Source organism: Eubalaena glacialis, chromosome 18 (genome assembly GCF_028564815.1).
Source record: "Eubalaena glacialis isolate mEubGla1 chromosome 18, mEubGla1.1.hap2.+ XY, whole genome shotgun sequence".
Taxonomy (NCBI): domain Eukaryota; kingdom Metazoa; phylum Chordata; class Mammalia; order Artiodactyla; family Balaenidae; genus Eubalaena; species Eubalaena glacialis.
In genome coordinates this window covers 7,525,727-7,539,834 of record NC_083733.1, presented here as the reverse complement: position 1 = coordinate 7,539,834, position 14,108 = coordinate 7,525,727, and the positions used below count along the sequence as shown (strand labels likewise).

General features: G+C 38.7%; 1 protein-coding gene across 2 annotated transcripts; it reads right to left on the bottom strand.

Moving 5' to 3' along the window:
- Positions 1–2,632: 2,632 nt before the first annotated feature.
- GCSH (glycine cleavage system protein H) lies at positions 2,633–13,760 on the bottom strand. Of its 2 annotated transcripts, none has more exons than XM_061174549.1 (5): positions 13,477–13,760; positions 9,912–9,991; positions 8,674–8,737; positions 4,144–4,275; positions 2,633–3,265 (listed from the first exon to the last, which is right to left on the bottom strand). In XM_061174549.1, exons 1-5 carry the CDS (start codon positions 13,622–13,624, stop codon positions 3,168–3,170), a joined length of 522 nt encoding a protein of 173 aa, XP_061030532.1. In that variant the 5' UTR covers positions 13,625–13,760; the 3' UTR covers positions 2,633–3,167. The 2 variants fall into 2 exon arrangements, with proteins under 2 accessions (XP_061030532.1, XP_061030531.1); XM_061174548.1 differs by having other exon boundaries at positions 4,144–4,215.
- Between the last annotated feature and the right edge of the window lie 348 nt (positions 13,761–14,108).

The following is a 14,108-nucleotide window of genomic DNA, read 5'->3' as shown; positions in this document are numbered from 1 at the left end:
AACTTTTTAAACTCCTTTCCACACCAGAAATCACCTAGTAAGCAACAAAAATTTTTTAAATTATCACCTGACAGTTTGGTTAGGAAGAACCTCCTTCAGTTCTGTTGAAAATAGAAAATTTGAAACCACCTGACTAGCAGGATTTGTTAGCCAAGTCATTAAAGCTGTGTTCTCAGTTTCTGGGAAGTATACCAAAAGTCTTCACTAAGATTTACTAAATAACTGGTAAACTTCTTGACTGAAAGCACATTCTCCCAAGTACATGTGGAAGTGGAAGATCTGGCAAATGATTTGCTTCCCACTAATTTTGCCTGCATACCCGTTTTAAACGGGCTTCTAATCACTGTTGAAGCTTAGCAGGTAAAAAGCCTGATAGCAGGGGTAAGCTGGGACGGAGTGAGAGAGTGGCACAGACATATATACACTACCAAATGGAAAATAGCTAGCTAGTGGGAAGCAGCCGCATAGCACAGGGAGATCAGCTCGGTGCTTTGTGACCACCTAGAGGGGTGGGATAGGGAGGGTGGGAGGGAGACACAAGAGGGAGGGGATGTGGGAATATATGTATACATACAGCTGATTCACTTTGTTATACAGCAGAAACTAACACACCATTGTAAAGCAATTATACTCCAATAAAGATGTTAAAAAAAAAAAAGCCTGATAACATGACTGAGCAGAAACTTAAAGGGACGAGTGTTTGGCTAGTCATGTTTATAAAAAGCCAAAGTAGAGATGGAATCAAGATACAAAAGCTCTAGTAGAAAAAGATCTCAGAGTTGGCAAAGGGGTGTTTTAAAAACACCAAGATGGGGGCAGGAGGTATACAGAAACTACTTTCCGCTCAATTTTGAACCTAAATCTACTCTCTAAAAAAGTGTATTTAAAAGGGAAAAAAAAAAAAAAAAAAGACTGATGGGATAGTTAATAGTAAAGCCATGTTGCTGAGAAGAAAGAATTTAATCACTGAGAAAGATGATTAGGTCTGAAATAATACAGTGATTGTTGAGAAGTAATGAAGGCACAGTTATAGTTAGCGTAATTTTAAAAACTGAAGGTGGGTGGTACTCTGACATTTTAGCAGCCCCAGAAAAGTTGCAGAAATTCAGAAAAATTCAGAAATTGATTTGCTTGAGAGTTGATCTGAAATACCAGTCTCATTTTCATACTAGCATGCCTGTACAGAGAGCCCTCTAGTGGTTTCTTTATTAAAACTTAAAACTTAGTGTTTTTTTAAACACTTCCAGGGTTACCTGTTCCATTTCTTGAATTTTAAGTTATTAGATAGCATTATTCAAAACCTATATTAAGCTCCTCTGTTAAGACCAAAACCATTCAAAGGAATATGAGGTCTGAGAAATTGAATTCTCTGTTGATTTAGTCCATTTGGAGGGCCATTCAACACCTATTATTTTCAGCAGCACTAAAATAGAAACGAAGGTTGAATTGGCTCTGTATTCTAAACAGTGAAAAAGAGCAAGTTGTCATAAAGTTTTGTTCTTTGATCCTCCCCCCGCCTGCCAAATTCCCATTTAAATATATTTTTGGCCACGTTAACGCGTCTTGTGGGATATTAGTTCCCTGACTAGGGATTGAACCTGGGCCCTGGCAATGAAAGCGCCTAACCGGACGGACAGGGAATTCCCTTAAGTATTATCATAGTAACTTACATTTTCTAAGGAACTGATGAAGAGTGAGCCAGGAAATGTGAAAATCCTAACCATATCCTCTTATCCTCTCCATCACCTTATATGCCCTACCTAGCTCTGGCTATTGTGGTAAAGATGAAAGAAGGTAATATATGAGAGTACCTTTAAAACAAGATTTATTTAGATTTAAATGAGCAATTATTACTCATCCCTATTTCCAAAGCAGACAAATTAATTAAACTGATTAATAATAGACACGGCTCAGCAGTGATATGGCCATTGGCACAGTCCTGGAAAGAATGCATTCTTTCTGCAGAGGAACAGGAAAGACTTGTATGTTATTTACCTACCTACGTACTCTATGTTATTTGCTCTTTATTTACCAGAAGATAGTAGTGTCTACATACTTCCCTTTTCCTCTAGTAACTGGGAAAATGGTAGAAGTTTGTTCTTGCTGTGTGTGTGTATAAGTATATATATGTGTGTGTGTGTGTATACTTATGTATGTTCTATCCCCTGCCCCAAATATCAGCATACTACAGTACTACCATTGGCTTAATTAGAAAGTATGCTATGTTGGCCACTGTGTCCACTTCTGTCCCCATTACTTAAGTAGAAACCTTACGTGAATGTGGTTTAGCTTTCTTAAGGATGTCATGTGCTATGCTGATCAAAATTTCACCTTTCCTTGTTTTTACTCCTCTCTTCTAATTGGCATGATAGAAAAACAAAGTCAATTTCTTTTATGTTAAAGATAACCAAAAAATAGTACTTGATGCTATCAGGCAATTAGATCTTTGCTTAAGAAAAGCAAGATTTGTGACAAAAAGGAAACATTTTCTTGGAACCTTTCATCGCTAGGGCTTAAAATTCCTTTTTAAAAAATAACTTTCCGTAAGTTAAAATTAGCATCTTTACAAACACTAGCGGAGTCACTAAATGAAATATTAACGGCAAAACAAAAAACACGATTAATTAAGAAGTTGAATATTTTATTATTAAACTGTTTCTTATTTTCCTGCAAGGCTGTTGCTTCACTGTATAAAAATAGCACCAGCAAACACAGTATATTGCAAAATTAAGATAGTAATGTTCTTCACTGGACACTATACAACTAACAAACTTTTCTCCACTGTCATTTATTTCCAGTGGCAAGTTCATTGAGTATTTTGACCCAAATCCAGGGATGGCTGTAAGCAAGTTACAATATTATATAAGGTTAAGATACAATGTTATCCTTGAATTACATAATTTTTATAACTAGTTTTACCACAGATAATTTCAGGAATTCTGAGTATTATAACTGGAGACTAGCCTAAAAATCACAGGGTGTTGTGAAAAAGATGCATAGTGTTTATCTGAAATCACTAGGAAGTTAAGGGGTATTTTCTTCAGGCAACATTGTTTCAAGTAGTTTCTTTTGCTAAAAGTTGCTTTTTAAAAATCTATCCACCACTAATTTAAGACAACTATGCTAGATTAAGTTGTTTCAAACTAGTTTATTTAGGGGTTCCATTTTCACTCCTCAATAGATTTTATGTATTTCTCATATGCTTCTTCACTCATTAGTTCATCTAGTTCTGAAGGGTTACTGAGTGTCATCTTGATCAGCCAACCTGCAACCAAAAAAAAGTATCTTATATTCCAAATAACCTTTTTAAAGAAAAAGTCAAATTCATTCAAAATGTAAATTTTGAGTGCCTCAAAATTAACCTAGTATTCTTTACATAAATCACTCATTATTTGTTCAAAGAGCTTTAAATTTTAGCCTTAAGAATTAAATTAATACTCCTTACATATCATAACTGAAAAGAACCAGAAGAAATTCTACCATAATGGATTAAGAACTTCTAGGTTGTAATAAGCATCAACAACTTTACGTACAGATCCAAATACACAAGGCCAGGTATATCTTTAACAAGAGGAACACCAACAGTGTAACTACTTAGATTAATGGCATTAGGAAGCTTTAATAGAGAGAAGAAGTAGGTGATAGGAAACAGAGAACTACAACCTAATGCTAATTTTGCATCTTGTTGGCTGTGTGACCTTAGCAGAGAAATCCTTTGGGGCCTCAATTCATCTACAAAATGGAAAAAATTGCTGCTAGCTTACCTTACTACATTATTATGAAGATGAAAATGTGAGAAAACTGAAAATTAATGTAATAAATGTTATTCTATTACCACCTACATCACACAATGTGATTAGATACTTTATGACTGAAGAGGTAAATACTTTGAAGTGTTTACAATGAGTCTACAACTATGATACTAAGGACCCTATAAAATAAGGCAATGCTTTTATTGACAGAGATTTTAAACATAACCTTATATATTCAGCTAAACTGTTTTCCCTTTTTAAAGCAGAATATCTCTATTTAGTACCAAGAAGTGCAAAAAGAAGTCACAATCAGCTAAAGATTGCTTTAAATTCTAGATTAAATGTTAACTGCAGCAAACAATCCTTAAAAAAGTTTCTAGCAACAACTTACCATCTTCATAACAAGATTTGTTGACAAGTCCTGGATTTTCTGCTAGAGCTTCATTAATTTCAGTTACTTCTCCTGATAGAGGAGAATAGAGTTCACTAGCAGCTTTCACACTTTCCAAAGCACCAAATTCCTCTATATTGAGAAAATTAAAGAAAATATTAAATGTCAAGTTAGTGACCCCAATATACAAAATATGGAGAAGTGATCACCTCTAATACAGTAATGATAGAAAGTCCTAAATATCTTTAATGAAAATAAAACCATAGGTTTTGTCATGCAAAATCTTCATTTATACAGTCTGTAGCCTGACAACATGGCCCCATCCAAAGAGCACAGTGTAACTAGAACAGAAGTAGAAAACCACAGTCTGTCTGATTTGCTAAAGGGTTCAGAGGATGGAGTGTGGGCCCCCAAGGTGGCTGGAAATTGAGGGATGAAGTTCTAGAAAGAAGGGAGCCATAGTTTAGAGAAAAAGTAGTCAGTATAAAGATCTCAAAATGATCCACAGACCCACATGTTGGAATTAGCAGAGAACCTTAAAATAGCTACTGTAAGTATGTTCAAAGACCAAAAACAAAAAACAAAAACAAAAAACTAGTGAGTGAATATATGGGGAAATACTTGCAAAGAAATTATAATTTTTAAAATGGACATTCTAGAACTGGAAAGCATAATATCTAAAATAAAACATTCACCAGATGGCATTAACAGTAGACTGGATACTGTGCAGAAGGGTCAGTGAACATGAAGATCATCTGAAATTAACCAATCTGAAGAAGAGTTTGAAAAGAAAAAAAAAGACGAAAAATTAACAGAGCCCTGCTCACCTACAGGACAAGATCAAGTGATCTGAACTGAATGTGATGAATACAACACACCAAAGTTTGTGGGGGCAGAGCTAAAACAGTGCTTAGAAGGAGATAATATCTTTAGGCGTTATTTAAAAAGAACATCTTAAAATCAATGACCTGGCTTCTAAAGACACTAGAAAATGAACAAAAGCAGTCAGTTTATGGAAAGGAGGCACCATTTGAAAGAAGGGATGACACTGGTGATTTTTTTAAAATGACTTTTAGCCTTGAAGAAAGGACACTGATCTGTGCCAGGTGGAGCAGCCAAAATTCTGAAAGAAAATCTCAGTCTTACTGGTTTAAAGGACTAGGAGACAAGAGTTTGGGGCCACCATAGCTACTGGACAGTGAGCTGGGAAATCTCAGTAAGGACAGAGATGAAAAGGAGAGCCCCAAATTCTGTCTATAAATTCTGTCCAGGTCTCTGAATGATCCCTGAATCATATGTGCACGGGGCAGACTCCAAGTGTCCTAGATAAGGCTAGAAGAATCAGACTAAGATTTTAGCTGCCACTCACCACAAGGGAGACAGCATTTTACAGTATGGATAAAAAAAGTCCAGTAAAAAACCCTGAAAACCAACAAAACCACAAGTTTCCAGAAGCTAGAAAAAACAAATTAAATCTAAGTTGGAGGAAGAAAATAAAGATATGAAAGAACAAATGAAATGGAAAATAAGAGAAAATTTAACATAGTAGAAATTTGGTTCTTTCAAAAGATTGATAAATTTGATAAAGAGCTAGCAGACTGATTGAGAAAATTACCACCAATATGAAGGAATGAAAAAGGAGTCCTTACTACAGATCATATGGGTATAAAAGGATAATAAATGAAAAATATGAGCATCTTTATGCTGAATATAACAACATGAAATGGAAAAATTTCTCAAAACCAATGTAAGATAATATAGAAAATCTGAATATATATGAAAGAAATTTGTATCAAAAACCTTCCTACAAAGAAATCTGGCTCATATTCCACCAGTTAATTCTATCAAACAATTAAAGAAGAAACAACACTAATCTTGCACATTCTTTCAGAAAAAGAAAAGAGGTGGGAATATTTCTAAACTTATTCTATGAGGTCAATATAACAGATTCCAAAATTTGACAAAGCCATTATAAGAAATGACCAGTATCTCTCATGAACATAATGTACAAATTAGCAAATCAAATCCAGCAGTATGTTTTTTAGAGAAAATTTTTAATTTTTGTATCATGACTACCAGGAATGCAAGGTTGGTTAAACATTCAAAAGTGAATCACCATTCATCACATTAACAAGACAAACCCTTCGATCATGTCAACAGATGGAGAAAATGACTCTGACAAAAATTCAACATCCACAAATGATAATTCTCGGCAAACTAGATATAGAAAGGAACTGCTTCATCTGATAATGGGCATCTATGAAAAACTCCACAGCTAAATATCATACCTAATGATGAAATACTGTATCTCTGCGAACCTTGGTATGGGCCAGAGTTGCTCACTTTCTCAGTTCACAATGCCCTTAGTGTCTCAGTAAGGTTTTGTGGTAATCTCTAGACCAAAACAAATACCTAACACTTCAATTTATTAAGAGGTCAGGTCCAAACTACTTAGTAAGTTTTTATATCCTAACAACCGAGTAGCAGTTTGAAAAAATTAACACACATAAATTGAACAAAGAAGAAATTTCATTTTTAATTACAATTTACAGATATAAATTATGTGTCTGTTGCATACTGTATTAAGTTCTCCATCAGGGAATCAGGTCACATTAATCATTGCCGTACCTGATGTTCCATGCCAATTGTGCAGTACTTGCTTCAAAGACACATTACCCAAACTAATATAGTAAAATCCAACATTGAAATTGTTACCTCCATTGTTTATTTGTTTGTGCTGTGTCCAACAGATGTTAAAAATTAAAAATACCCCACAGCACCTCATGGCACTGGGGTATATAGTCTGGGAACTATTAAGATGGACAAAGATTTCTTAGAGAAGACAATGTTCCATACATAAATATGACAAAATATTCATAAAATACATTTCTGAAAAAGGATTTGTATCTAGAATTTAAAATGATGCCTAAAATCAATGGTAAAAAGATAACCCAAGTAAAAGACTAGAGACTTCACAAAAAAAGATGTGAGTGGCAAAAAGCACATGGAAAGGTGAACAATAATCTGTCCTAGGGAAATGCAAGTTAAAACCACAATGAAATATGCAGCACCTGGAACTCTCTCATACTGTTGGTGAGAGTGTAAAATGGTATAACCTCTTTGGCAAACACGATGGGACTTAGCAGCATAAAAAAGCAAAATACTGATCACTCAATATGAATGAATCTCAAAATTATGACATTAGACAAATGAAGCCAGACATAATACATATTGTCTGATTCCTTTTAAATGAAGTTAAAGAATAGGCAAAACTAATCTATGGTGACAGAAATCAGAGAAGTGGTTGTATATTGAGAAGAGTTTTGATTGGCAAGGTTTACACAGTTGTCAAAACTCTTTGGCTTATCCAGTTAAGATCCATGCATTTTCACTGTATGTAAATTTTATATCACTTTAAAAAACACCTTTAGCAGAAAGTTTAAAGAAAGCATTCATTAGTTTAAGGGTATTACTCAACATATTTAGATTAACAGAATTTTTTCTATAATAGAAGCACAAAAAGTAGGTTCCTGCTCCTCACCTGCTATAAAGAGATGTTCAGAAATTTCTGATCTGCTTGAGAACAGCAGTGCATACACAGTAAATAAAACATGATTAAAGAAAACAGATACTTAAATTCTGTAGGGCTATCTTATATATGTCAAGGAACCCATGAATAATAATATACGTGGTTCCACTGACTGACGTTTATCAAGCACTAATCTTATGCTGGACATTATGCTAATTTCATTTAATCCTTACAACTACTCTATGAGGTAAGTATTATCCCAACTTACAGATGAGACCTCATTAAGTAATCTCTCCCAAATCACACAGCTGATATGTTGAGAGGCCAGGATTTAAAACCAGATTCTGACTCATAAACCCATGTTCTATCCTGATATTCTTTACTGCCTCCAAAGAAAGACAGATTGTATTTTTTAAACTTCAGAGACTTCAGCTGTATTATACTGTATCAACGTGTGGCAGGGAGGGTGCTAAGAGCCGTTTCCCTCTACTTCCTGCCTTCCATTGTAAGGTCTGAAAATGCTCATTATTCTCCTCACCATCATTCCTTACAGTTAGGCATGGCAATGCGACCCAGACTTGGCTAAATTGATAAAAGAAAAGGTGATCTGAGAGATTTCTGGTTGAGATATTTGTTCCCGATAAAGAGACAAAGAGAGCCTGTCCTCTTCCTACTTTTGGATATTGTCATTGAGAACATGATGCTTGAAGGTTCTGCTGCCATTCTGTGACCTCTGACATGCTGAGGCAGAAAAAGTACCAGAGAGGTTGTGTCCTTGATAATCTTCACTGAGCCACTGAGTCAATCCTGTATCCACCTATTTCCAAGATTGCTTGTATGAGATGTAATAAACCCCTGTTGGTTGATCTACTCTTATTTAAGTTTTCTGTTACTTGAGGAAAAAGCACTCTAAATGATCCTGGGTACAAACAAGTTATTATGCAAGATAAAGAAAATTCATGGCATGAATCATGACATACCAAGATGAGAAAAACACTCACCTTGTTTGTTCAATTTTGTCCCAACTTCAGGCAGACTACAGTAAACAACATCTCCCAAAGCTTCCTTTAAAAAACAAAAACAAAACACCAAAAACAAAAACAAAACCTCTAAGAAATCAAATTAAACCTAGTAAATAGGAACAAGCCAAACACTGAATCCCTTTAATTCAGACAGTACATACTTTACACTTGAGGGGCCAAATTCTTTGGTTTTTCTTATAACCCTTTAAAAATGCAAAATTATTCTTACCTCAGGATCTGCAAGAAAACAGGCCACTAGCTGGATTTCCCAGAGGTGGCAGTGACCCCGTCACAAACCATATGCCCCCTAAAATATTACTAGCTCCTCTAAGAACAAACACACTTTCTGCTTTTCCACCTCTGCAATTTTACTGAGGCCATTTCCCCTACTGCATCTGCTGACTAACAAGTAGTGATCTCTCCATTAGGTGAGTGGGTTACAATGCCCTGTACTACTCAAGTCATCCATCACATAATGTTTTGTATGTCATTTTCCATGTAGCTGATTCCCCCTCATAAACTCCAGGAGGGGAGGACAATACTTATGCAATATTTCACAAAGCATTCTGTACTGGGCCCCAGTGGATACACAGATATGCCAATGAAGATATAGTTGTCATTGATTCTCAGTACCTGAGATCGCAACGTTTCTGAAGAATACTGTATACTGCCATCAGTTAATATCCCCCGCCCCTTCTCCCCACCCCACCCAGAGATCCAGTTGAAAATCAGTGATGCATGCTGCTATTTGACTTCTCAAGTTTTCTTTTACACAGTATCTCAATATGGGATCAGTGGCAATAAGGGAATTAGTAGAGACAAACTCTAAATAAAAGGTTTATCTTTGTGTAATCTGTGCCAATCTAGGTGTTCCCTCTTCAAGTCCCAAGATCATGTGTATATCATTGTTATCCACAAAACACTGTCAACACTCCAGCCCTTTTGCTTGCTCTGCTTTTTTCCTTAACTGCCCCAATATGAAACAAACATTTCTCTCTTGAATTTAATTTTTAATTTTAAGTGTTAACCTTTCAATATCTCTAAAAACACTATACACTGCCCTAACTAAACTATGTTTTACTTTTTCCATCTATGACTGATGTTCTTCTAAGGGCCCAAAATAATACTAAGGGGCAGAATAAACAGTTTTTAAAAGGTAAAGCAATCCAATTTAGGCAAGAGCAGACTGAATTAAATATTTCAAGACAATCTGATACCTGTGCAAAATTGCTGATTCCCACTGTTCCAACACCGTTTTCTGTTGTTACCCATTCATGTTTGTCTGTGAATTTACGACCTAAAATAGAAAACCAATATTTCAGAAAAGCAGTGGCATCACTCCTTAAGAAGCATTTTTTTACATATCAATGCTGTCAAAAGGCAAGACCTTCCCAGTATTTGTGTTTGACTTATCGGCATTGCCGTTCAACAGTATACTACCCAGGACAAAACAGATCATGTGAGAAGACACATCTCAACAGTGGTATCATTTAGGCAAAGATGGCTTGATGTGAACACCTTTGCATCTTTTGGAGATTTGATTATTTGCCCTTCACATTACTCAGTCTAAATCACACACACACACCACACACACACACAAATTTTGGAGCACATTTCAAATATATATTTATCTATTACTGGTCTGTCATACAAAGGAAGTCTGTTCCTCTGAAGAAAAGAGTGATGAGGTTTTGGGAGGCGCATAAAGACTGCTCATAAATGATTTAACCTAAAAAATTATGTGCCTCTTTAGGGAGAGCTGTGTGGCATCTTAACAGGAATAAAACTGACCCGGAACAATTATAACTGGACTAAGTTCTTGATTCCACCTTAAATGAATTCAAGTCTGCCCTTGAGGAAAGTGGCTACCATCATTTAAAGAAGCAAACTATACGATCAGAACTCAATAGTCACCTCAGAGCTAAGACATTAACTGGTAGAAAGGCAGCCTCTGCTCGACATTCACTGGACAGGTTAGCCCTTGGCTTTATGAGCTGCTTCTCTTCAAATACACGGCTGGCCAAAATACTCAAGGATTCTTGGAAGAAAGACCTACCAAAGTTCGAGTGATGTGAAAAAAATTACTTACGATTTAATGTCAAAAGTACTTGCTTAAAATAAACATTTTTTTAAAAAAACTTACCTTCTTAAATATATATCACATTCTGAAGTGAAGTAGTATTTTTCCAAAAATACTACATCGGAAGTTAATAAGAAAATGGCTCATTAATTTCAATACTGTTTTACAATAAGCATTGCTGGTTCACTCTTACCCCTTACCCAAAAGATAACTGCACTTAAAACAACATTAAACTGCCTTGATTACACAGCTCTGATACACAGCAGAGTGTAAATAAAGAGTATTTCTTTCTTTTCCTCCCAATCATTAAAAAACTTTAATATCATACTCCTCAGTGGAAGAGGTTGCAAAATCTGCCACAAAGTAACTTGCTTTGCTTCACTCCACTTCAAATTACTAAATGCTTCAGGTCAACGTGTTTCCCTAAGAAAGCGTGTTTGTACTTAGTGTTCTGACTGCAACCCATTCTCCCCACCGCCTTTTCTTGACTTTTAGATCTCAATTTAGAAGCTCTGCCTGCCAGATGCCTTATGCAGCCCTCCAAGCCTGGGTTCCTGGGCCCTCCAACCTGCTCCCACAGCACTCTGCACCACTCTACCACCCCGTTCCCCCCACACACTCACAGCACTTAACAGGCTACAGTTTCCCCCAGGCAGTAGATCAAGTACAAAGCAAGCAAGAGCAGGCTTTATCTCATCTGTATTCCCAGTTAAAAACACAGTGCTTGGCATATAATAAGCACTCAAAAGCTGGAGTGAAGTAATTTTTTTTTTTAAAGTTTAAGAGGATGCTCAGCAAAACATCTAATATATAGTTATTTGGCTACAGGACTCAATTCTCCCTAACATTCTGTCACAACTCTAAAACTGGCAGTTTAAATCTAATATACCTTTTAAAAGTTAAGGACTGGACAACCATAAACATATGACTTCTCTGAAATTACTGTCCTGACTTTGGTCTTGCCATCTTACCTAACTGTAAAGATAATCTCAGGAGTAAGAGTGCTCTCACATTCAATTTAGCAACTGAGCAACCACAAGTTTAGAGGAAAAGGCAGAAACATTGCTAAGCTAAATGCACCTAGGTCCACTTGACTTCAAAGGCCATAAGTCTTTGTCTAGGCCATGCAATTTAGGCAAAAGACGATGATTCGTACAATTCTCCTTTAACCCTTGGCCCAACAGGAAAAAAGGGAGCAGGAGATTAGGTAAATAATTACTTTTCTTCTGAGTCTTGAAAAACATGGGTTTTGGCCCCCCCAAAATCAGGTGTGTTGAGTAATTTATGAGAAGTTTGCATTCTCCTCCCTTCAAAATCACTGAGTCAAATAAAATATATTAACATTTGATCAATTTTCTGCTATTTATTTGATTCTATACACTAAATAAGAAGTAACATTTATCAAGTACTTACTATGCGTCAAGCTATATGTACAGCAGTTACATTATTTCATTTCATCCAACAAATCTGTAAGGTAGGGATTATCATTTCCATTTTTCTGATTAGGGAAACAGACTCAGAGAAGTTAAGTGACTACCCAAGATGTCACAGCTCCTAAGAGGTGGAGTGAAAATTTGGAACTCGGTCTCTTTAGTATTAAAAACCTAGGTGTTCAACCACATCATGGGTATTGATATATTGGGCAATATTTAACTAGGTAACAGGAAAATGCAAAAAGCTAGTGATAGTGTAACAATGAATAACCAAAATACATAGGTTTGAAATTCAGTTCTTATCTGAGAAATGCTCTTCCCTTGAAATGTGGCACAAACAGAGCTGAGAGATTATAATGGGTGGGTGGGGTGGGGAGGAGGTAAGCTTCATTATGTTTGACTTTGGACTAAACCTATCAACTTTTCTAGTCCCAAACAGGTTTCTAAAACAACGAACTTAATGAGACAACAGCCACCGCAGACCTGCGCTCTGTCAGCAAGAAGCCTGAGTTCTCGGAGGTGCAGTTAGTGTCTCAGGTATTGGTGCATGAAGTAAAACGGTTTTTCCTCTGCGGTAACGTGTGCTAAAGTAGGACAGATGGCCAAGACATTTACGGGCAGGTCTCCCTGTTACTTCAAGTCCATGTAAGTAAGGCCTCGTTTCAGCCCAACACACATTCACGACTCGATACAGACTTTAGTAGAACGTCTTCTGTGGAGTCCAGTAGAGTTTATCTCACTGCTTTAGGAAATAGCTGTCTCCAAAGTTATGCCAGCTTTAGCTGGTAAAAATCTAGACCCAGTGCTTTAAATTTCAATACATGCTCTTTACTTTTACTTCAGAATTCAGTGACGATCCGTGTAGCAAAGTAAAGCCTATTATTTGTCTTCACTCTTAGGGTCCACGATGCTCACAAATGCTAGAAACCTAAGGTCAGCAAGGAGCTCGGCGACGCTCGCCCGGGTCTCCAGCAGCAAGCGGCCGACGCTCCTGCCGGAAGCAGCCGGGACACGGCGGCCGCGCGTGTTCTCCAGGCCTCCCCGCCCCCTCCCCCCGCCTCCCAACCCGCAGGACAAAGACTGCGGGGTCTTCCAAGTCACTCAGGGAGTAGCGGCCTCGCAACACGGGATCCCAGCAACAATAAGCGTGCGCAGCGGTCGCCTCCCTTGACCCGGGCGACCAGCGGCGGGGACCCGAGGTAAGGATCGAGGCCCCAGCCCCTTCCCCCGAGTCAGCTTGGCTCGCCCCACGTGCCCGCCCGCACTTACCCGACAGCAGAGCGGGGCCGGTGCGCAGCGCCCGGACGGCGCCCGCCCGCAGTCCCCAGGGCCGCGGCGGGCAGGGCGCGTTGGACGCAGAGATGGCGCGCAGGCTGCAGATCGCGGCCCGCACGCTGCGCGCCACTCGCAGCGCCATGTTCGCAGGGGTGCAAAGGGTCTCCGCACAGCATCTAGAGCACCCCCGGCCGGAGGGGGCGGGGCGGGGAGGGGGCGGCCCCGGGCCGGAGCGAGCCGGAGCGAGCTGGCTGGACCGGCGCGCAGGGGCGGGGCCCCGGGAGGGGCGGGGCCTGATGGGGTGGCACGCGGGAGGGGCGTGACACTCGGAACGCCCTGTGGCCCGGAAGGGGCTGCGGCGAGGGGCGGGGACTACTACGGGGGTGGCCCGGGCCGGCCGTCAGGGGCGGGGCCTCCCGGGAGGGGTGGAGCCACGCCTTCAGGCGTTACTTCTGGGCGAGTGAAAGCGCTAGGTCAGGCGTTCTTGCCTCCGCGACCCAGCTGGGGGGTGAAATGGGCTCCAGGCAGGGGTGGTACTGCTCGGCCAGCGCATTCCAGTGCCCTTGGGCCTTGGGGAAGGCAGGGTGCTCCCAGTTCTGTTAAAAGATTAGGTCCCACCCTTCTAC